The sequence below is a fragment of the Mirounga leonina genome, unplaced genomic scaffold (assembly GCF_011800145.1).
Source record: "Mirounga leonina isolate KUSES-001 unplaced genomic scaffold, KU_Mleo_1.0 Mir_151, whole genome shotgun sequence".
Taxonomy (NCBI): Eukaryota; Metazoa; Chordata; class Mammalia; order Carnivora; family Phocidae; genus Mirounga; species Mirounga leonina.
Window position 1 is genome coordinate 102888741 of NW_023270377.1, and position 22783 is coordinate 102911523.

A 22783-nucleotide genomic window follows, 5' to 3' on the forward strand; every position below is an offset into this window, starting at 1 on the left:
GGGACGATTACTAAACTTTAGTGACTCGGGGTGTGTGTGTGTGTGCCTATGTGTATTTATATTTATGTGGCTATATGAATTCTTTGGACATGGAAGACAGGTTGTGATTAAGAAATATATTAAAATGAATAATCTTGTTTTTCATCATAAAGTCTTCTTCCTGACATTCTATGCTAAGAAACCTTGAAGCCACAATTCTTTTAGAGAGAGCTTAAGGTTATTATGTCCTGGCATCAGGTCAGCATCTAACAACACTTTGAATTTGGTATGACAGACCGTCATCTTAATGGGATTTTTTTTTTTTTTTAATTTGAGATGTGGAGTCAAAGCTGAAGAATGTGATCAAGGCTGATTATGGACTCAGGTGTCTTCCATGTGAATGTGAGTTTTAGTATCATGAGACTGGACATATTTCTTGAGACAGAAGCATGCCAGGAGAACAAAGGGCAGAGACCAAATTTGGGTTCTCTCATAAAGTAAGTATATTCTTATTTAGCTGTTAAAAGGGTAGAGCACAGAGACCTGTTATTCCAATAGGGCTTAATGTCTGTCATTAGTAGGTCTCAATAAATATTTTTGTGGCTAGTGAAAGAATGGAATGAATGAAGATGCAGTTGAGAGGAACAGAAATAACCTGAACAGAATCTTAGAAGGAAAAGTCATTAAATTCAGGGGCAGAAACAAGGAAGCCAGCACAGTAGAGAATTTTAAGAATTTAGAAAGTATTTTCAGTATAAAATGAGGGAAAGTCATTCCATTAACAGTGCATCAATATCCATGGTTCATTGTTGACCTTGACTAGAACACTTTTAAAAGCATGCAGTAGAATGCTAGGGAGCACAGATAAGCAATAAATCTAGGAAGCAAAATGAGGGTGAGTCTCTGAAGGCTTCCTGGCAGTAGGAGTTAACCAGTAAGAGTTTCTCAGGAAAAGTAGGAGATGGCTCAAGAATACTAGTTAAAATTTTTAATATTTTTAAAGCACTTTGTGTCCTGTTCCTTCTAAAATAATCCTTGACAGCTCTATGGAGAATAATCCTCATAAATACTATCTTTCATTGGTCAACTACACAATTCTTTGACACTTAATGTGTACCTGACTCTGTGTAAAGTACTATGGTAGATACAAAGGTGCCAGAGACATAGTCCAGTTCTCAAGGTGCTTATGATGTGTTTGTAGATAGAAAAAAAAAAATTGAGTTCCATTTAGAAAGCACAGATTATGTGTCTGGTCTTATGCTCTGCTTTAAGAGCCCAGAAATAAAACCTACAGCCATGTCTGGGGAATTCATAGTCTAGTGGTGCTGAGACTTACAAGTAAAGAAATGATTACAGTTTCTTGTAATAAATGATATGACAGGTGCTGTGGGAGCAAAGAGGAGAGACACATTACCTAGATCAGGTGAGGGGTCTTGGAAAGCACGGAAGAACAAGTAAACTATGGGATCAGTCTTACAGGATACCCTACAAGGGTTATTGTACAGATCTGCAGGAACAAGCTGCATTTGAGTATTTAGAATAAATACCTGAAAAGTAAGACATGAGGATGAAATGATGAGAAAAAAGGCTAAAGTGAACAAATTTGGGGCGAGAAAGTGATGGCTTTAGATTATTCAGAAAAGCGTGACTTCCCAACCTTTTAATAAATCCATATTTCTTGTGAAGCTTAAAATGACATCATCTTTATTAACAGCTTCTACAAACGTTGGAGTTCTTCAGCATGTCTGGATCCCAAATGGTTGTTATTAGTCATTTTGAAGCCTTCACTTATTTTATGACTTGCTCCAATAAACACAATTTTCCTACATGGAGTTTAATGTGAACTTTTGTCAGTGATTATTATTCAACATGTGGCTCCTAATCTCCTCTGCATCCCATAGTACTTAATGAGCACTCATTCAACCAGAATTTATTGAGCACTTGCTACATGGCCAGAACTGTGCCAGCAGGACTTACAACAGTATTTCTCAATCTCTTGTATTCGTATTTCTTTTTATTGAACATCAATATTATCCTTTCTTTTAATATCAATTGGAATTTCAAAATTTTCTAAAATAATAATATTTATATAAACATTAATTTTGATCAAGGGAGGCACAAGGGCCTTTCTTGGTTCATATAATGGCAACAGATAGACAAGGATGAACCTCCTTATTGTTAAAAGTTTTCTCCTCTAAAATTACATATTCATATAACAAATATTTACTGAATATCAGTATGTGCTGAACACTGACCATATTTGGGATGTATCAATGAATCTAGCAGATTAAAAAACCTGAAAAGGAATTTATGTCCTAGCAGGTTCAGACAGATAATATACACAAGCACATTGGATAACTAAATGCAGAATATATTCTAAGGTGATAAGTACTATGAAAAAAGTTGAAGTTAAGGGAGGTAGGAGGATTAGGTGGAGGTAGAGTTGCAATTTTAAAAAGGGTGGTCAGCATTGGCTTCATTAAGAAGTAATATTTAAGCAAAGTCCTGAAAGAAGTCAAGAGGAGATATTTATGGGGATATCCAGCGAAGAGCATTCCAAGCACAGCAAGCCCTAAAGTAGGATTACGCCTGATGAGTTGAGGAATAGCAAGATGTCCAGTAAGCCTGGAGTATGTAGAGTGAGTGTCAGTCCGAGTAGGAAGAGAGATGGTCAGAGAAGTTGTCAGAGGTGAGAGGAGATGGAGTGTGTGTGTATGTGTGTGTGTGTGAGAGAGAAAGAGAGACAGAGAAAGATAGAGGGAGAGAAAGAGAGACAGAGAGGGAGAGAGAGAGAGAAGGAGGGAGAGAGGAAGTAAGGGAGGGAGGGAAAGAGAGAAGAAGTGAGAGAGAGAGAGGGAGGGAGGAAGAGTGAGAGAGAGAGAGAAGGAGCTTTAGTGAAGTAGCTAAACAAAAGTTACTTGCTGTTCAAATGGTCAAGTCTGGGGTGCTATTTCGAGTCATCACCAGTGCAGATATTGGCCTCAAACATGGATGTGGAAGAATGAGAGACAATAGAATCAAATCTTTCAAAAAGCTCCCCTCAAGTTCTTCTGCCAAAGACTGAGCAGTGGTTAATTAAGCTCAGTGGTGGATAGGAGGATATAGAGGAGGTAGAGATATATCTGTATCAGACAATCAGACAATGTTGTTCAAGTCCTGGCTCCACCATTTCTAGGCTGAATGTTTTCCGGAAAGTTCCCTTACCTGTTTCATTTCCTCCCATGAAAAAATGTAACATTAGTCTTCCCATCATAGTGATGCTATGAGAATTAAGTGAGATAATACGTGTAAGACACTTAGAGGTTTTGAGGATCCCGATGGTTGATGACAGGTACTCATGTGTGACACATACTAAGTTCTCAATAGATATCACCTATTATTAGAGCTGAGAAAAGGGTTTCATTCATGTGTTTAGCAGAAATTTTTAGCTCCAATGTCAAGAAAATATCTTTTGCAGATAAAGTAGATGAGATTTGATGCTTTCCTTCAAATCATTTTAAGGAGTTTTGTCCTTGAGAGTCTCATCAATCTGAGAAGATGAAGAGATGTTTTAGTACCACTTCTCAGTGTCCATAGATATATTTTGGCTATAAATGGTTGAAGTATATCATAATGAGCAAAGGTATTGGTATTTATCCCCAAGGTTTTTATGTTCGGTATATTCAAATCTTCAAAAAATATGTCTTTATATGCTGAACATAGTTGTTAAATATAATTTTGAGGAGTTTGGAGCAAATGCTTGTTTTAACAGCTTGACCCAAATAGCTTATTTCACATTGACCACTAATGACCCTATAATACAAGAACTTTGTGATTGGTCTTCAAATCTGCACAGAGAAAGGCAAATGTTCTTATTTTTAATATACTTGTCTTCAATGTCATTGATTGAAAGCTGTCACAGAGAGGTTGAAAGCCTCTTGTGGATAGGTGGGCAGAGTTTTGGTTATCACAGTGAGGTAGATAATGATGGGAAAGACTTTTGAAAATTGAAGTGCACTTTTATGTGTTTAAAGTGTTTTGTTTTTATTTTTTCTTCTTTTCTTTTCTTTTTTTCTTGTCGAAATCCTGACCACCTTGCTAAAGCATGGCTGATGCACAGTTCAAGCATGCATTCATTATTAATCTCCAGCTCACCTCCTTCATTCCAGGACATTTGAATTCTTTCAGGATCATTTTTATTTAAAGAAAAAAAAAAAACACAGCTTTTTAAAAAGTAATATCTTGGGCTACAGAAAGCATCAATTCTTCTTCACACAGTGAAGCACAATTCCTGCTATCAGTGGAGGCATTAAAACTAAAAGCAAAAGAGAGTGACAAGCATATATTTGAAAAACATTGTTGGTCTCTTTGGCTCTATTACCGATTTGGCACTTACCTGAAATTTCTTTTAAAATTTATAATCCAGGGGCGCCTGGGTGGCTCAGTCGTTAAGCGTCTGCCTTCAGCTCAGGTCATGATCTCAGGGTCCTGGGATTGAGCCCCGCATCGGGCTCCCTGCTCCGCGGGAAGCCTGCTTCTCCCTCTCCCACTCCCCCTGCTTGTGTTCCCTCTCTTGCTGTCTCTCTCTGTCAAATAAAATCTTTAAAAAAAAAAAAATTATAATCCAGGCAATCTTTCCAAAGCATTTAGTCTATAAATTTTATAAGTTCTCCAGTGTTGTGAATTCAAATTTTAAAGAAGTTCTCTACTATTTAAAAAAAAAATTGCTTTTAGTCTATGGATTCCTGATATTATTTATTCCTGATATTTTTAGTCCAGTATATCAATCTCCATGTGTAGGGAAAATGTTCTGAAAAAAAACCAAACTAATCAACAAACTAAGAAACAAACAAACATCTATTTAAAAAATATAATATATAGACAATTTTACTCAAATCATTTTGAAGTCAAGAGCACTTGGCTCAGGTTTAAGATATACAACACACAGAAGAATTTCTGAACTATTCTTTGTAATGTATGTAAATAAACACTCACTATGAATGCACTGAAGCTTGGCACTGGCCTTGGTGTTTGACAGAAAATAGGTATTTGACTTCTTATTCCATCTTCAAAAGGCTAAATGTCTACTTCAATGTGATTTTGATGATTCTGTGATCAGATAGATTACAATCAATCTAAATACAATAAAGTCATTTGTACTGTAAATAACACATTCAACTTAGATTTGCTAATGCCTATTCTTTTCCAGATAGAGGAAGACTTCTACCTGTAACTTAAAGTGAACATTTTTCTACCTACTTTATACATAGACAATTTTCATGTAGTTGAAATATAAATATATTATTACTACTGCAAATATAAAATGCTGCAAAATTATTACATTTGATTCTGAAGGCAGTTAATTTTATGTTAAAAACCAATTAAGATCTCATCAGTGAGGCCATTTGGCCCTGGGCTTTTCTTTTTTGGGGAGGTTTTTTGTTATTTATTCAATATTCTTATTTGTTATTGATCTATTCAGATTATATGTTTCTTCATGATTTGTTCTTGGTAGGGTTGTATGCTTCCAGGAATTTATTCATTTCTCTAGATTACCTAATTTGTTGGTATATAATCGATCATAATTATCTCTTATGATCCTTGTTATTTCTCTGGCATCATTTGTAATGTCTTCTCTTTCAGTCACAATTTTATCTGAGTCTTCTTTTTTCTTCATTACTCTAAATAGGGGTTTGTCAATTTTGTTTATCTTTTCAAAAAACTGTCTCCATTTCACTGATTTTTTTCTATTGTTTTTTCTATTTTAGGCTTTATGTCTGCTTTAATCATTATTTTCTTCCGTCTGCTAACTTTGGGCTTAGTTTGTTTTCTAGTTTCTTGAGTTATAAAATCAAGTTGTTTATTTGAGCTCTTTCTTCTTTTTTAACTAATAGGCATTTATTGCTTAAACTTCCTTCTTAACCTGCTTTTGCTGCAGCAATATGTTTTGGTATATGGTGTTTTCATTTTTGTTTCTCTCAAGACATTTTCTAATTCCCCCCAATTCTTTCCTTAATTCATTGGTTGCTTAGTAGTTAATTGTTTAATTTCCACATATTTGTGAATTTCCCAGTTTTTCTTTTGTTATTGATTTACAGTTTCATTCCATTGTGGTTGGAAACGATACCTGTTATTATTTTTATCTTCTTAAATTTATTGACACTTATTTTGTGAACCAAAAAGACATTTATCTTATACAATGTACCATGTGTTCTTGAGAAGAATGTATATTCTGTGGGGAGCAAGATGGCAGAGAATTAGGAGACCTGGATTTCGTCTGGTCTCAGGAATTCAGCTGGATAGGGATCAAACCATTCTGAACACCTACAAACTCAACAGGAGATAGAAGAAAAGAATAGCAACAACTCTCTGAACAGAAAAGCGACCACTTTCTGGAAGGTAGGATGTGTGGAGAAGTGAATCCCAGGCGATATTCGGGAGGATAGATGGCGGGAGAGGGGGCCTCTGCCGACCACTTCTGGCAAGTGATAGAGCCGCGGAGCACAAAATCAGAACTTTTAGAAGTCGGCTCCGCTGAGGGATGTCGCTCCAGTGGCTAAGCGGGGGGGGGGGGGGGGGTTGGAAACCTCGTGGGACAGTGTGGTCTCAGGGTCACAGAAAGACTGGGGGTGCCTGAGTGCAGCAGAGCTCCCAGGTATTGGAGCGGGGAAGCCGGCTGCAGAGATGGAGCCGAGGCGTGGGCTCTTAGCTCGGGGTTGCCATAAACCATGATCCGTGGCACAGTTGGGCCACTGCTCCTCCAGCAGGGACCCAACAAGTGGCAGATCTGGGGGGACTCCCCTTCCTCCCCTGGGAGGAGCCGCATGGGAGCACACCGCAGGGATCTGCTGGGTTTGGAGACTCCACACCAAGTCAGGTGTCAGAGATAGACACGCTCGGTCACAGGCCAGGTGAGCATGGAGTGTGGCCGGAGACCGGGGAGAGAGGAGAGATTGACTGCTTTCCTCTGGGGGCTCACTGAGGAGTGGGGCCCTGAGTTCATGGCTCCTCTGGGGCAGTGATTGGGAGGCTGCCATTTTCACTCTCTGCCTCTAAAGCTGTACAGAAAGCTTGCAGGGAACAAAAGCTCCTGAGAGCAAACCCGAGCAGAATACTTAGCCCAGACCGGGCAAGGGTGGGGCAATTTGGCCTCCAGCAAAGACATTTGGGAACCACGGCAACAGGCCCCTCCCCCAGAAGATCAGAGAGAACAGCCAACCAAGACCAAGTTTACCTATCAATGAGAACAGCAGAACTCCAGCGCTAGGGGAATACTGCACATAGAATCCATGGCTTTTTTACCATGATTCTTTAGTCTTTCAAAGTTAATTTTTTTTTTAAATTTTTCTTTTCCCCTTTTTTAACCAACATCTTATCGATCTCTTTTTTAAAAAACATTTTTATTTTTCATTTCTAGTCATATTCTATCCCTTCATAGTAGTTACCCTTATTTTAGGATATATATATAAGTTTTTCTCCCTTTAAAATTTTAAGATAGTTTCTTCTAACAGATCAAAATATACCCTAAATCTCTAGTGTAAGGTTTTGTTCTACTCTCCTGCCTGATCACATTCTCTCCCTTTTTTTTTCTTTTTTAAAAAATCATCTTCTTTCTTTTTTCAAACAACTTCTTATCAATTCCTTTTATAAAATCTTTTATAATTTTCATCTTTACAGTCATATTCCATCCCTTATCATATCAACCCTTATTTTTGTACATATATAAGTTTTTCTTTCTTTAAAATATTGGGAGGCACTTTCTTCTAACAGACCAAAATACACCCAAAATCTAGCATGTGGCACTGATCTATGCACCAGCCTGATCATATTTGATCATATTCTGCTTTTTTTTGTTTTGTTCTGTTTTTGTTTGTTTTTATCTTTTTCTTTTTTCTCTCTTTCCCTTTCTTTTCCCACTGCTTCAGGTCTTTTCTGATTTGTTTAGAGTGTATTTTCTGGGGACATTGTTACCCTGTTAACATTTTGTTCTCTCATTAATCTATTCTCCTCTGGACAAAATGACAAGATGGAAAAAATCACCTCAACAAAAAGAACAAGAGGTAGTACTGACTGCCAGGGACCTACTCAATATGGACATTAGTACGATGTTGGATCTAGAGTTCAGAATGATGATTTTAATATACTTGCTGGGCTTGAAGAAAGCATGGAAGTTATTAGAGAAACCCTTTCTGGAGAAATAAAAGAACTAAAATCTAACCAAGTCAGAATCAAAAAGGCTATTAATGAGGTGCAATAAAAAATGGGGGTTCTAACTGCTAGGATAAATGAGGCAGAAGAGAGAATCAGTGATATAGAAGACCAAATGATGGAAAATAAAGAAGGTGAGAAAAAGAGACATAAACAACTACTGGATCATGAGGGCAGAATTCGAGAGATAAACAATACCATAAGACGAAACAACATTAGAATAATTGGGATCCCAGAAGAAGAAGAAAGAGAGAGAGAGGCAGAAGATAGATTGGAGCAAATTATAGCAGAGAACTTCCCTAATTTGGGGAAAGAAACAGGCATCAAAATCCAGGAAGCACAGAGAACCCCTCTCAAATCAATAAAAATAGGTCAACACCCAGATATCTAATAGTAAAACTTATGAGTCTCAGAGACAAAGAGAAAATCCTGAAAGCAGCTCGGGAGAAGACATATGTAACTTACAATGGTAGAAACATTAGATTGGCCACAGAGCTATCCACAGAGACCTGGCAGGCCAGAAAGGACTGGCATGATATATTCAGAGCACTAAATGAGTAAAATATGTAGCCAAGAATATTATATCCAGCTGGGCTGTCATTGAAATTAGAAGGAGAGATAAAAAGCTTCCAGGACAAACAAAAACTAAAGGAATTTGCAAACACAAAACCAGCCCTACAAGAAATATTGAAAGGGGTCCTCTAAGCAAAGAGAGAGCCTAAATGCAACATAGACCAGAAAGGAACACAGACAATATACAGTAACAGTCACCTTACAGGCAATACAGTGGCACTAAAATCATATCTTTCAATAGTTACCCTGAATGTAAATAGGCTAAATGCCCCAATGAAAAGACACAGGCTATCAGATTGGATAAGAAAACAAGACCCATTGATACACTGTCTGCAAGAGACTCATTTTAGACCCAAAGATTTCCCCAGATTGAAAGTGAGGGGGTGGAAAACCATTTATCATGCTAATGGACATGAAAGAAAGCTGGGGTGGCAATCCTTATATCAGACAAATTAGATTTTAAACCAAAGACTGTAATAAGAGATGAGGAAGGACACTATATCCTACTTAAAGGGTCTATCCAACTAGAAGGTCTAACAACTGTAAATGTCTATGCCCCTAACAAGGGAGCAGCCAATTGTATAAGGCAATTAATAACAAAAACAAAGAAACACATAGACAACAATACAATAATAGTGGGGGAGTTTAACACCCCTCTCACTGAAATCTAGGCAAAAGATCAACCAGGAAATAAAGACTTTAAATGACACACTGGACCAAATGGACTTCACAGATATATTTAGAACATTCCATCCCAAAGCAACAGAATATACATTCTTCTCTAGTGCCCATGGAACATTCTCCAGAATAGATCACATCCTAGGTAATAAATCAGGTCTCAACTGGTACCAAAAGATTGGGATCATTCCCTGCCTATTTTCAGACCACAATGCTTTGAAACTAGAACTCAATCACAAGAGGAAAGTCAGAAAGAACTCAAATACATGGAGGCTAAAGAGCATCCTACTAAAGAATGAATGGGTCAACCAGGAAATTAAAGAAGAATTTAAAAAATACATGGAAACCAATGAAAATGAAAACACAACTGTTCAAAATCTTTGGGATGCAGCAAAGGCTGTCCTAAGAGGAAAGTATATAGCAATACAAGCCGTTCTGAAGAAACAAGAAAGGTCTCAAGTACACAACCTAACCCTACACCTAAAGGAGCTGGAGAAAGAACAGCAAATAAAGCTGAAACCCAGCAGGAGAAGAGAAATAATAAAGATTAGAGCAGATATCAATGAAATAGAAACCAAAAGAATAGTAGAACAGAACATAGAAACTAGGAACTGGTTCTTTGAAAGAATTAACAAGATTGATTAACCCCTGGCCAGACTTATCAAAAAAAGAAAAAAGAGAAAGGACCCAAATAATTGAAATCATGAATGAAAGAGGAGAGATCACAATGAACACCGGAGAAATACAAACAATTATAAGAACATATTATGAGCAACTCTATGCCAGCAAATTAGATAAACTGGAAGGAATGGATGCATTCCTACAGATGTATGAACTCCTAAAACTGAACCAGGAAAAAATAGAAAACCGGAACAGACCTATAACCACTAAGGAAATTGAAGCAGTCATCAAAAATCTCCCAACAAACAAAAACCCAGGGCCAGGGGGCATCCCAGGGGAATTCTACCAAACATTTAAAGAAGAATTAATACCTATTCTTCTGAAACTGTTCCAAAAAATAGAAATGGAAGGAAAACTTGCGGAATCGTTTTATGAGGACACCATTACCTTGATCCCCAAACCAGACAAAAACCCCTTCAAAAAAGGAGAATTACAGACCAATATCCTTGATGAACATGGATGCAAAAATTCTCACCAAAATACTAGCCAATGGGATCCAACAGTACATTAAAAGGGTTAGTCACCACGACCAAGTGGGATTTATCCCTGGGCTGCAAAGTTGGTTTAACATCTGCAAATCAATCAATGTGATACAATACATTAACAAAAGAAAGAACAAGAACCATATGATCCTCTCAATAGATGCAGAGAAAGCATTTGACAAAATATAGTATTCTTTCTTGATCAAAACTCTTCAGAGTATAAGGATAGAGGGTACATACCTCAATATCATAAAAGCCATCTATGAAAAATAAACAGCGAATATCATTCTCAATAGGGAAAAACTGAGAGCTTTCTCCCTAAGGTCAGGAACACGGCAGGGATGTCCACTATCACCACTGCTATTCAACATAGTATTAGAAGTCCTAGCCACAGCAATCAGACAACAAAAAGAAATAAAAGGTATCCATATTGGCAAAGAAGAAACCAAACTCTCACTGTTCACAGATGATAGGATACTTTATGTGGAAAACCCAAAAGACTCCACCCCAAAACTGCTAGAACTCATACAGGAATTCAGGAAAGTGGCAGGATATAAAATCAATGCACAGAAATCAGTGGCATTCCTACACACCAACAAGACAGAAGAAAGAGAAATAAGGAGTCGATCCCATTTACAATTGCACCCAAAACCATAAGATATCTAGGAATAAATCTAACCAAAGAGGCAAAGAATCTGTACTCAGAAAACTCTAAAATACTCATCAAAGAAATTGAGGAAGACACAAAGAAATGGAAAAACGTTCCATGCTCATGGATTGGAAGAACAAATATTGTGAAGATGTCAATGCTACCTAGAGCCATCTACACATTCTAAGCAATCCCCATCAAAATACCATCCACCTCACAACAGTCAGAATGGCTAAAATTAACATGTCAGGAAATGACAGATGTTGGTGGGGATGCAGAGAAAGGGGAACCCTCTTACACTGTTGGTGGGAATGCAAGCTGGTGCAACCACTCTGTAAAACAGTATGGAGGTTCCTCAAAAAGTTGAAAATAGAGCTACCACATGATCCAGCAATTGCACTACTGGGTATTTACCCCAAAGATACAAATGTAGAGATCCGAAGGGGTACTTGCACCCCAATGTTTATAGCAGCAATGTCCACAATAGCAAAACTGTGGAAAGAGCCAAGATGTCCTTCGACAGATGAATGGATAAAGAAGAAGTGGTATATATATACAATGGAATATTATGCAGCCATCAAAAGGAACGGGATCTTGCCATTTGCAATGACTTGGATGGAACTGGAGGGTGTTATGCTGAGCAAAATAAGTCAATCAGAGAAATGCATGTATCATATGACCTCAGTGATATGAGGAATTCTTAATCTCAGGAAACAAACTGAGGGTTGCTGGAGTGTTGGGGGGGTGGGAGGGATGGGGTGGCTGGGTGATAGATACTGGGGAAGGTATGTGCTATGGTGAGTGCTGTGAATTATGCAAGACTGTTGAATCACAGATCTGTACCTCTGAAACAAATAATGGAATATATGTTAAGAAAGAAGAAGAAGAAGAAGAAGAAGAAGATAGCAGGAGGGGAAGAATGAAGGGGGGAAATCGGAGAGGTAGACGAACCATGAGAGATGATGGACTCTGAAAAATAAACTGAGGGTTCTAGGGGGGTGGGAGGATGAGTTAGCCTGGTGATGGGTATTAAAGAGGGCACGTTCTGCATGGAGCACTGGGTGTTATGCACAAACAATGACTCATGGAACACTACATCAAAAACTAATGATGTGATGTATGCTGATTAACATAACAATAAAAAAGAATGTATATTCTATTGCTATTGTGTAGAATGCTTTGTATGTCTGTAGGTCTGTTTGGTCTATAGTGTTGTTCAAGAAAAATTAATATTAATCTTTCTTAAACTCTTCCAAAATATTGGAAAAAAGAGAATTTTATGAGGCCAACATTACCCTGATGCCAAAGGCAGACAAGACTATATAATAACAGGAAACTGTAGGCCAATATCTTTGATGAACATAAATGCAAAAATCCTTAACAAAATACTAGCAGACTGAACTCAACAGCACATTAAAAGGAACATACACCATTATCATGTGGGATTTGTTCCAGGGGTGGAAGGATAGTTCAATATGTGCAAATCAATTAATGTGATACATTACATTAACAGAATGAAGGATTAAAGACACATAACCACCTCATTTGATGCAGAAAAGGCTCTTGACAAAATTCAACACTCTTTTATGACAAAAACTTTCAACAAACTATGTATAGAAGGAATTTACCTCACTGTAATAAGGACCATATCTAAAATCCGACATGTAACATCATACTTAAATGTGAAAAACTGAAAATGTTTCCTCTAGTATCAGGAGCAAGACAAGGATGACTGATCTTACCACTTCCATTAAACATAGTACTGGAAGTCTTAGGCAGAATAATTAGGTGAGAAATGAAAATAAGAGGCACCAAAATTGGAAAGGGAGAAGAAAAATTATCTTTGTTGGCAGATGATGATCTTATATGTAGAAAACTCTAAAGACATCATAAAGACTGTTAGGATCAATAAATAAATTTAGTAAAGTTGCAGAATATAAAGTAGACATACAAAAAACCAGTTGTGTTTCTATATGCTAATGACTATCCAAAAAAAGAAGTCAAGAAAACAATCTCACTACTTCTTCTTGAGTCAGTTTTGGCATTTTATGTATTTCTAGGAATTTGTCCATTTGATCTATGGTATCTAATTTGTTTGCATAGAATTATTCATAGCATTCTTTCATAATCCTTTTAATTTCTGTAAGGTTGGTAATGTCTCCACTTTCACGTTTGACTTTCACATCTGTATTTGTATATTCTCTCTCTTTTTTTAGTTATTCTAGGTAATGGTTAGTTCATTCTGTTGATATTTTCAAAGAATCAAACTTCTTGTTTCATTGGTTCTATTGTTTTTGTATTCTTTATTTTGAACATGACTTTCTAAATTTAGCAGTATTTATACAGATACTTTTGCATCCCCTAATTTCCCAAATAAACTGTTTCCTAGATTTTCCTCCTAGACTTTAGGGAGCCAGCAGATGGGTTAGAACAAATAAATGCAATAATTTGCACATAAGGTCTGCTCGGCTCCATCTGGAATCAGGGACCAAAATCCTACACTGGGAATGCAGGGTACCATCTTCAAGACTTGAGAGCTGAGGAGGGTGGCCAAGGGTAAGTGAAAACACCACAAAGCTTTGCTACCATTTTAAGTTGCCTTTTTCTTGACCCACCATTCAATCGGTTGTTATAAATCTTTGATTGTTTTCCAGAGTTTTGACAAAGTAAATTCTGGCAATTGCTGCTTACTCTTTGATGTTTTTGTGGAGGGACAAGAGTTTGGAGCTACCTACTCTTATCAGTTTGCTGACTCACCCATCCAGACGTATTCCTGATACCAGAAGTTAATTTTATGATAGTAGTAATCATTTTAGCCTCAAGTTTCAGCTAGTTTATGAAACAACTAGGCTTTTGACTATGGGCAAACATATGTATTTTCTGCACCTTATTATTTTTTTTTATTCTTATGTTAATCCCCTTACATTACAACATTAGTTTTAGATGAAGTGTTCCATGATTCATTGTTTGTGCACAACACCCAGTGCTCCATGTTCTGCACCTTATTATAAACAGTAAAATGTTTATTCTTGACAATAACTTTATTTACTCTTACTTCTTCCAAAACATAAATATGAAGAGTATTTTTTAAATTTTTTATTGTTATGTTAATCACCATACATTACATCATTAGTTTTAGATGTAGTGTTCCATGATTCATTGTTTGTGCATAACACCCAGTGCTCCATGCAGAACGTGCCCTCTTTAATACCCATCACCAGGCTAACCCATCCTCCCAACCCCCTCCCCTCTAGAACCCTCAGTTTGTTTTTCAGAGTCCATCATCTCTCATGGTTCATCTCCCCCTCCGATTTCCCCCCCTCCTTAAATATGAAGAGTATTAATGAAGTTGTCTAATTTAGCTTTTGGAGAAATGAGTGCTATTGTTCTTGGCTTGGCTGTCTGCAGTTTTTACTCAAGCCTGAACTCTGAGAAGCAAACTTTTTTTTTAAGTATTTGTAAAATGTTTATTTTTAATCTCTTTATCTTTTTCTTTTTTATTCTTTTCTTTCTTTCTTTTTATTGGGATATAATTAACATACAGTGTTATTTTAGTTTTAGGTGTACAATAACAGAACAAAAAGACAACCTACAGAATGGGAGAAGATATTTGCAAGTTTTATACCCAATAAGGGGTTAGTACCCAAAATATATAAATAATTTATACAACTCAACATTAAAAAAACCAAATACTCTAATTAGAAAATAGACAGGGGCGCCTGGGTGGCTCAGTCGTTGAGCGTCTGCCTTCGGCTCGGGTCATGATCCTGGGGTCCTGGGATCGAGCCCCGCGTTGGGCTCCCTGCTCAACGGGAAGCCTGCTTCTCCCTCTCCACTCGCCGTGCTTGTGTTCCCTCTCTCACTGTGTCTCTCTTTGTCAAATAAATAAAAAAAATCTTTAAAAAAAAAAAAAGAAAATGGACCGAGTTTCTGAATAGAAATTTTTCCAAAGACATACAAATGGCCAACAGATACATGAAAAGATGCTCAATATCACTAATCATTAGGTGATATGCAAATTAAAATCACAATGAGATATCATCTCACACCTGTCAGAATGGCTAAAATCAAAAACACAAAAAATAACAAGTTTTAATGAGAATGTGGAGGGAAAGGAACCCTTATGCACTATTAGTGGGAATGCAAATTGGTGTAGACACTGTGGAAAACAGCATGGAGTTTCCTCAAAAAATTAAAAAATCAATAGGATTGCCATATGATCCAATAATTCCACTACTGTGTACTTACCAAAAGAAAATGAAAACACTAATTTGAGAAGATATATGCACCCCTATGTTTAGTGCAGCATTATTTACAATAGCCAAGATATGGAAGCAACCCAAGTATCCATCCATAAGTGAATGGATAAAGAATATGTGGTATGTACACACACACACACACACACACACACAGAGAGAAATATTACTCAGCCATAAAAAATAAAATATTGCCATTTGCAACAACATGGTTGGGCCTAGAGGGTATAATGCTAAGTGATTAGCAAACTTTCTTTTCTTTTTTTTGGTTGTCAAATGATCCTTTATTGAAACATTCTCCTTTGTGGTTAACTAGCTGGGCATTCCACCGCACCACTGTTGATGTCATCTATGATGTCATGAGGGTGGGGGCCATCAACATTGCAGCCCACAGACTGGGCAGTCCCCAGGATTTCTTTAATGGTTCCAGAGAGTTCTCTGGCTAAAGATCGGTGTCGCATCTGTCGGGCAATATTGACAATCTCATCAAAAGTGATATTTCCACTGTGTTTAATGTTTTTCTGCTTCTTTCTGTCTCTTGGTGGTTCCTTGAGGGCTTTGATAATCAGGGCAGAGGCAGAAGGTACCACTTCAATCTGGGCCTGTCTGTTCTGAATGGTCAGTTTCACTGTAATCCTTAGACCCTTCCAATCCCTGGTTGCCTTGGCGATGTCATCACCAACCTTTTTTGGAGACAGACCCAGTGGGCCAATCTTCGGGGCCAGGGCAGATGTGGCACCGACTTCGTCACCAGTGCACCTCAGGTACATGACTTTGATCTCGTTGGGGTCGAACTTAGGTGGCGTGGCAGAGGTGGCTGATGTCGGATGAACCGTTAGCAAACTTTTAAAAAAGTTTTACAATTAAGATCTTCCATTTAACAGCTTACTCAATTTAATGATGTCCAAAAGCATATTAAAATGCTCTCGCTTTGGGGCATTTGGGTGGTTCAGTCAGTTAAGTGTCTGTCTTTGGCCCAGGTGGTGATCCCAGGGTCCTGGGACTGAGCCCCGGGTGGGGGTCCCTGCTCAGTGGGGAGTCTGCCTCTCCCTTTCCCCTCCCTTTGCCCCTCATCCCCTCCTGTGCTCTCTCTCTCTTAAATAAATAAATAAAATCTTTAAAAATAAAATAAAAAAGTAAAATGTTTTTGCTTTTTTTAAAATTTTTTAAAAATTTTTTTTAAAGATTTTATTTATTTATTTGACAGAGACAGAGATAGAGCAGGAACACAAGCAGCGGGAGTGGGAGAGGGAGAGCAGGCTTCCCGCCGAGGAGGGAACCCGATGTGGGACTCGATCCCAGGACCCTGGGATCATGACCTGAGCTGAAGGCAGATGCTTAACGACTGAGCCATCCAGGCGCCCTGTTTTTGCTTTGATAAGCTCTTCTTTTCTAGCATACAAATTTCAAGAAGGTTTAAAGAATGGAAGAGGTAACAAAAATAATCTTTGAGTTCAAACCCAATATAGCTAATACCAATAAACAAGAAACAGTTTGTCTTTAACTTACACTTAAAAACAGAAATCTTATTTATGTTGATAATACAGCAGCATTCTAAAATTGAACTTCAATGCACAAAGGCCATGACCAGAGTTAACAGAAATACCTTGTGCCCCTTGTTAACAGTAGATCTTGCCTGGAAGGATTCCTTGCTCATCTCTTCTATTTCTTTACTATCACATATGTATTTATGGTATTTGTTCTTCAAATAGTAAGGGTATGTTTATCATAAGTATATTTTTCAGTTATCCCCCAGTTAAATTCACACTGCAACGTAGAATAGGCTTGTTTAAACTGAAAACACCCTTCTCTATCAAAGAAATTTTGAGAGATTTCTAGGGGATTGTAGTTTTATCTCTCTCTTTCTCACCTGCCACTCTAGATAAGCAGTAGCTCTGTGGAATGTGAAAGTAACATCGTAATATCCCTTTCTATTTCAGAAGACAATTTATATACTAATAGGATTCTGAAATTGTAAAATATTAGTGCCAAAAGTCCCTTAGAAAAAGATCTTTTACAATACCTCTATTTAAAGGCCAAGAAACTGAGTGTTAGTGAGGCATATTGACTTTTCCAAGGACACATTATGAGACAGGGCATGAGATGTTTATACAGTAATAATGGGGAAGTGAGGGATTAAATGCTGAAATGAGAACTATAGGTAATTGGAAAGAAAAAAAGAAGTAAGGAAAGAAAGAAGAAAGGATGGAAGGAAGGAAAGAAGGAAGGAAGGGAGGAAGGGAGGGAGGGAGGAAGGAAGGAAGGAAGGAAGGAAGGAAGGAAGGAAGGAAGGAAGGAAGGAAGGAAGGGAGGGAGGGAGGGAGGGAGGGAGGGAGGGAGGGAGGGAGGGAGGGAGGGAGAAAAAGGATTTGAATTATTTAAAGGCTGCTTAACATTGCACAGCACTCAAACTTCCACAGCACAGAAAAATAAAGGAAAGCTTTCCATATAGGGGCACCACAGCCTGAAAAACTGGTATGGGTAGCTTGTTCTCAAGATCTGCTTGGCCATCTAGAAAGTGAGTATTGGAAAAGGTAAGGAATTAACACCCATTAGGAGACAGACCCCATGTCTTGTGTAACACTTTTTTTCCCCGTAATTAAAAACAATCCAAAGAATTAATGCCATGAAGCCTCTCTGATTTCCACATGACTTCTACCATAACACACTGCCTTCCAAGAGTGGGAGCAATGGAGATACTGAATCTGTCTATATGTGGAGAAAAAAACCCAAAGCAAGCGTCTTGTGTATGACTTTAACACTGAAACTGTGATAAGCTACTGAGGGCAACCATACCATTGAATAACTCTTAGGACATTTAGATTTGTTTTCATTTTGAATCATTTCAACCATATAAAAAAAGAAAGACAGTAATATAAAAATAATTCAAGTTCACTGCTCTGATTTATAAAATGTTAACATTTTGCTGTAATTGTTTCATGTTATTTTTGTTTATAGGAATAAATGTTTCAGGTATGATTGAAATCCCTCTTCTTTCCATTCCTGTCCTTCCTCCCAAAAGTAACTATTTTACTGAGGTTGGTGTGTGTCCTTTTGTAGCTGTGTTATTCTTTACACCATATATTTATATCTGTAAGGAATATCTAGTATTATTTTATGTGTTTTTAAAATATTCATAACTGACATCATACAATATGTCCTTTTGCAACTTTTCACACTGTGTTATGTTTATGATATATCAATGTTGACACATGTATATCTAATTCCTTTATCTACCCCTGCCAGTTTAATTTATTATTTTGAACTGATATATTAAAAGAAGAGCAACAACTTAATTATTTTTCCACTACTGGTGGACATTTTGATTTTTTATGATTATTTCCTGATACCAACAATTCTGAAAATAATGTGCTACATCTCTCCTTATGCAAATATTTTGAGAATTTCTCTAATGTAGCTAACTAATGGTATAAGGTATGTACTTCTTAAAAATTATGAGATATTGTCTCAAAGCTGTCCAGAATGGTTATTGTGCCTTTTGTGTGCCAGATTGGATGGATATTTGTATGTACTTATTAAATTGGCAGCTAGCCAGGTTCTAGATCATCATTCAGAGCTTGGCAGGTGACAAGTCACATTTCCCAGCTGTGTTCTCTGCCATTCTTGGTTTCTCCCTACTTGATTAGTACAATCACTCAAGTCACAGCACCCTATGAAGTACATTTATTATTTTTGTGTGCAGCTCTTTGCTTGCTTTTCCTGGTGTCAAAATAAGGGGTAGGAGGGCCACCTGAGTGGCTCAGTCGTTAAGCATCTGCCTTCGGCTCAGGTCATGATCCCAGGGTCCTGGGATCGAGCCCCACATAGGGCTCCCTGCTCAGCAGGAAGTCTGCTTCTCCCTCTCTCACTCCCCCTGCTTGTGTTCCCTCTCTCGCTGTGTCTCTCTCTGTCAAATAAATAAATAAAATCTTAAAAAAAAATAAGGGGTAGGAAATTGCTATATGATTTTGCCCTATGAATATTATATGGGTCCCAAGCATACCTGTGATATTCCACAAGAATGCAGTCAGGAGGTCTTTTCTCTCAAATCTCCTCAAAAGGTTGATAAAGATTCTTAGGTCACAGTCCTACTGACTGCTTGAACTCACCAATGGACAAGATACAAGGGTCTTTTGAGTAGACTAATTTGTATCATTTCACTTGCCAAAGAAACTAAAAAATTTAAATTGTACAAATATGATGGGAGCCATGTAGGCAGAGTCCATTCAAGCATCAGGCAACAGTACCTTATTTCCCCAACTTGACCCCAGACAGGTAAGGGTGGAAAAATTGGCCCTGCGGATGGTTATGTGAAGCCAACTCTATCACAACTAGTTGATTCTGATCGCATTGCTTCTTGATATATCACATATTTACCTTTCCAACCTTTCCAACCAATTAAGCCCATGCCTGTCAAAGAAGGAAGCTGAATTATGTTTGAGCCACAGAGTTTACAGAAAGCAAACCTGCTCTTCTAGAGGTAATGCTGATTCATCAGCGGTCACCCGGTGGTAAGGAAAATGAAGACCTACAGCTGCAATCCCTCATGTCAACCTCAGGACAGTCAGGATCTCTCGATTGGTGCAACTACTCAAGTCACAGCACCCCGTGTGTCTGCCACACACCGCCACTTGGTGTCAGTAAGGCAAAGGTGTCCCCCCACTCCCACCCCACGTGAATGCAGTACTCTTCAGAGTGAATGCCTTAGTGGGAAGAACCTTGGCTGGGTTTTGGCCTTTTAATCCCCTGATCAAAGCAACCCATTGCAGTGAACAAACACCTTATCTGGCCATCTGCTGCCGCTCTGTCTGCTAAGAGTTCCATTTGATAATTGCTATTCCAGAGAGAGGTTTGGGAAGGGGGGAGTGGGAAACGTGAACTCAGATTTCCAACTTCTCAGAATCTTCTCCAATATGCTATGCTTTTCCCATAGGGGTAATTAAAGTAAATTATATACAATTTTGTTTGGTTGTATTGTATCAAGTCCATTTTCTAACATCATTATAGTTTAATAACCACAAATCCTTGGCTGTGTATTTTATTATATAGATAAGATGTTAATCATAAAGCCTACTAATGTTCTGCTTTTAAGACCTTTATTTCCGATGGTTTTTATCTCAGTACATGATGCTCTGGTAAACTTTTTTGTGCATCAATCTTGGTCTGCTTTTCACCATGCTTCCTCATTCACTCATTTCACACATATATATGTTAGAGGTTGTTCTTAGTGCTTTTAACACATTCATTTGCTATCAGTAGTTGAAAGGAAATCTAGAATTCCAGAAATGTAAACCTTTCAATGCTGTTTATAAGTATTGGCAAATCAACACCCATGGCTTTAAAGTTGTAGATGGTCTTAGAGCACCAAACATTCTGAGAAGATGGCCTCTGGTTTGTTGGAGTTGGGTGTCCCAGCACCCATCTTTCTTTTGAATTCAAAATATTGGAAGGATACCTTCAAACAACTGATGGCCAAAAGAGGGTAGCAATATCAGCTTTATTGAAATAAAAATGGCTAGAGAGCATGACTTCCATCTGAGGTCCATACTGCCTATTTTCTGTCCCTCTCCATTTAAAGAAAAGGCCCAATAAGGGGCCATTAAGAAGCTGGGCCAGAAAGCGCAGATCCTGGCTAGCCAAAGTGCAGGCCAGAAGTTCCAAAGGACTGTGGTAGTTCTATTTATTTGTGAAATAAGCACCAAAAGACAAGATACAACTTGTCTTATGCATAGAAATCTTTTGCACCCTTACTAGGGTCCAGGGCAATAAGGTTTTTCCCAGTCAGATTACCCACATCCCTTTCCAGTTCCCTCCTCTCAGGAAAAGAGTAAATGCACCTATCTTCTGAAGGAATATGAGGGTGCTGATGTAAATGTAGTTCTTTTGAGAATACTCAAGCAGAGTCATAGGGGGCTGTATGGTTTCCCAGAAAGAGCAAGACAATATAGCTTTGATTTCTGACACTTAACCAACTCTGTAAATTAGACAAACTCCTTAAATGATTTGAACCTCAAACAGAGAGAATATAACACCTATTTTATCATTTTATTACATAAATTAAGGAAGATGATGTCACTGAATAATTTTTCCTCCCTATGGAGTTGCCAATTCATTGACAGAAAAGTCAAAAGAGTTGTTTAATACATTACCTCATTGAATACTATAGCTATAGAGGTCAAAATGATGAAATAAGAAATGCTGTATAGACATTCTCATTATTAAGCCAATATTTATTGAATCTTATGGTTCTTCTAGTTCCAATTTACACAAATCAACTACATGTAATTGTCCACATATGCTCTACAGTCTTACCCTAATATGAACTTGCTTATTTGATTTATACGTAGGATTAACAGATTTATTTCTTACTAAACAGATTTAACCAGACTTTGGAGATGTGTTTTAGTTATTGAATTCAATAGCTGTGTTTGTTTTAGCGTGCAGCAAGTGCTTGTACATCTGGGCATGCTCAAGTTTTGGTGGCCATTTCAATGGACTCTAAAGCTGAAGATTTATGTAATGGTCTGCCTAAATTTACTATAGTTGATTTACTGAAAAATTAAATTCTGTCCTGTGTGGTGTTATGGCAGCTTGCAATAGCAATGTTTTCCCATGGCTGTCAAACTGCAAACTGTGAGTAGTTCAAGACAGGGATTTGGTGCTATCCTCATGGTCTTATAACCAGGAACTCCAAAATTTCCAAATCCTACCTTGGTCATCAGCTTTCCTCCCTTCTGGATTCCAGAGATAGTAGCAAACAGAAGGGACAATACCATAGTGAAAATCTGGAATAGTAATTTCTGTGCAGATTTCTGGCAAAAGACTAAGCTAGAGCACATGGCTAAGCCTAGAAGCTTAACTGAAGCACCGACTCCCCACTCACTCCCCTGTCTCAACTAGGAGTTCTATATCCAGCAATGCCAGCCTTGAAACATTAATGAGAAATTAAAACATTCTCAGGTAAACAGAAATTGAGATAAATTGTGGCTAGAAAATGCATTCTAAAAGAAATATGAAAGGGGTCCTTTAAGCTGAAGTGAAAGAATGCTGAATAGTAACTGGGATCCCCATGAGGAAATAAAATAGCACCAGTTTAGTTGCATATGTAGGTGAATGAAAAAGAGAGTATTGATGTATTTTCATGTTTGTAACCCATTTTCCTCTCCTACCCAATTTTTAAAACAACTGTATAAATTCTATGTTTGTGTTGATGGGCAAAGATGTACATTGTATGACTATAAAGAACAAAGAAGAGGAGAATAGACCTATGTAAGAACAAACTTTTTAAATAATACTGA

The 22783-nt window shown here is 37.7% G+C and overlaps 1 protein-coding gene across 1 annotated transcript; it reads right to left on the bottom strand.

Annotated features, from left to right (window-relative positions):
- Positions 1–15753: 15753 nt before the first annotated feature.
- On the bottom strand, positions 15754–16336 carry LOC118011850 (60S ribosomal protein L12-like; the record flags this gene model as incomplete). Its single annotated transcript, XM_035006662.1, has 1 exon — positions 15754–16336. A coding segment is annotated over one exon (543 nt), but the record flags the coding sequence as incomplete, so codon positions are not given.
- Positions 16337–22783: the final 6447 nt, after the last annotated feature.